Source organism: Egretta garzetta, unplaced genomic scaffold (assembly GCF_000687185.1).
Source record: "Egretta garzetta isolate BGI_Z169 unplaced genomic scaffold, ASM68718v1 scaffold369, whole genome shotgun sequence".
Taxonomy (NCBI): Eukaryota; Metazoa; Chordata; class Aves; order Pelecaniformes; family Ardeidae; genus Egretta; species Egretta garzetta.
In genome coordinates, this window is record NW_009260837.1 from 379,486 (window position 1) to 381,982 (window position 2,497).

A 2,497-nucleotide genomic window follows, 5' to 3' on the forward strand; every position below is an offset into this window, starting at 1 on the left:
TAAAGACCCGTCTTGACCCTCATCGGTTTCTTTGCTGTAAAAATATTAAATATTTCTGAAAAAGTCTAATTTAATTTGCAATAATGCTCCATAAGTGAGTAATCAGGCTGGCTTTAGAGATTATGTAGTTCAGAGGAGTGCAACCATAATCATATATATGGTTAGATACTGCAAATCAACATAAAATATAATCTTAATATACAAGTTACTTTATTCTATCACGTACATGTATTATGAATTAATTTTCACATGGAGTTAATGCATTAGTAATGAATACACTTTAAATAGTTTGAATTCAACAGATCATGGTGTGACTTAAAAACTGTAGATTATACGCTGAGGTCTGCAACATTCTGCAACATATTTATAGCCATATTACTGTCATTAAGTCTTTATGAGTAATCTGTAATTGCATATACATGTAATGCATGGAATTCTTTAAGAGAAAGGAAATAGAGGTTTGTAAATGATGGCACTGGAAGAAAAGGCATTATTGTCAAATATACTTTTTTCTAAGAAATACACCAGAAATTGTAAGTCTAATTACTTTTTCTTGACTCCCCTAAATTAATCTTAAAATGTTTGGGATTTACCAAAATGTGTATTATTTCTTCGGGTTTTTTATCATCTACGGGAATCCCATTGACTTCCCTCAGTTCATCACCAACATGAATAAGACCTACAGAAGGCAAAGAGTTGCTGTTAAATGGTAGCTACATATTATACAAAAAATGCCATTAACATTCAGCTTTTTTCTCCCTTGTTCCTCCAATTTAAGCTAAAAAAAGGAATGTATGGTGAACACAACAACAGCTACTGTCCTCACAGATAAGTTTGAGATGGTTGGTTTACTCACCTCCCTTCCTTCCTCCTGAAAATTAGTACCATTTCTCTATGACTTCTCCAGATTTTTATGCACATGTTTGAAAAATGTCTGTGCCAATTCTTTTTCTACTCATACTACTCTCTTATTGCTACACAGCTGCAAGTGCTGCAAAGATCACTTAGGCTGTGAGTGTTAATTTGTGGCACAAATGCTTCCTAATTTAACAATATATATCTAGATTTACTCCATTACCCCATCTAAGTGTGAAACACAGCTGTCCTAGATTCTCTTCAATGGAAAGAGGCCCTCTAGAGTGTAACTCCGGACCTCTTGCTTGAGCAATTTCAGACTATGAGCATCCCAAACTAAAGAATGGCAGTCAAGGATGTGCTGGTATTTTGAGAATTACCAGCTGGAACTCCAAATGGATGTACTAATATAAAATAATTCAGCCATCCTGAGTTCCTCCATCAGCAGGTTGTAATCTTGGCATATCCTACCATTTCTAAGTGGGTATCTTCAACTGGAAACACACCATGATGCATCTTAAAAACCCCTGCATCTGCTAACTTAAAGATACCTGGTTGAAAGTGAATTGGGGAAAAGATTCAGCATGAATACTTACTCTGGTATTAAAATGTCACTTGGGAAAGCTGTCCAAATCCCAAACACTTTTGTTTGTGATAGTGATACATTTTGTGTGTACAAAATGCTCCCATTTTATCTCATCTTTTTTTGAGTTATAGAACCTGAATGGCTAGTGGAAAACAGCAACACCTTACCACTTCTATCTGCAGCTCCTCCACGCATTATCCTGGCCACCACAATTGCACCAGTATGTTCATCCCTTTTAATGGTAGCCCCCTTAAAAAAAAAAAAAAAAAAAATTAGAAAGTTATTTGGTTAATCTTACCGTAAATTTAATTCACTACACTAAAAACACATTTGCTATGTAAAACTGCAAAAAGTTGACATTGGATCAATGTGCGAATAAGCCAGAAATGGCACTTGCTCCTGAAAAGAATATACAAAGTATGTTGCTCTATTACCATCCTATTAAAATGTGACTACTTTTCCACTCAGAACTGACTCATGCAGTTTGGACAAACGATACAAGAAGTTTACTGTTTGATTTAATGTTAACTGCAGCATACCTTCCTTGAATCTGTTGCTAAAACTGTACTAAACTGTTACTAAGAATTGATAAATTGTTCTTCCTGCTCTAAACCAGGCCACCTTACATACTATGGGTACAAAAAGTTTATCCATGTCCGTAAGAGTTGCACTTTACACGCAGAACTGCCTGTGTACCCACTAATCATAGTTTTGCTTTACAATGTTATGAATAAACAAACACAAATTTGAGAAATGCCCCCGCACGTCAAGGCTCACCTGGAATACCCGCGGGACAGAAATGCAGAGGAGGGGAACATTTCCTGAGTTAGTCATGACTGCTTTCATACATTACACAAACACAGCGCAAGGCATTTAGGTAAAATGACATCATGTAGTTCAATTTCCAGCAAACAGCTGTCTAGATGAGAAAAATGCCTTTGTAAGTAGAACTGTGCGGGTGCGCTGAGAAGAGGCACAAGGTGATGGGGCAGCAGCCGCCACAGGCAGGGCGAGAGGGCAAGGGACGTGGAGGCAGGGGGCTGCCGGCAAAACTGC

At 37.2% G+C, this 2,497-nt stretch overlaps 1 protein-coding gene across 2 annotated transcripts in view; it reads right to left on the minus strand.

Annotated features, from left to right (window-relative positions):
- MPP7 (membrane palmitoylated protein 7) overlaps positions 1-2,497 on the minus strand; it is a 149,699-nt gene that overhangs the window by 37,979 nt on the left and 109,223 nt on the right. For both annotated transcript variants that reach the window (XM_035902423.1, XM_009647003.2), the window contains exons 7-8: positions 1,609-1,690; positions 594-679 (exon numbers count right to left, since the gene is read on the minus strand). In XM_035902423.1, the coding sequence (XP_035758316.1) occupies positions 594-679; positions 1,609-1,690 (168 nt within the window). The remainder of the gene's footprint in view (positions 1-593; positions 680-1,608; positions 1,691-2,497) is intronic.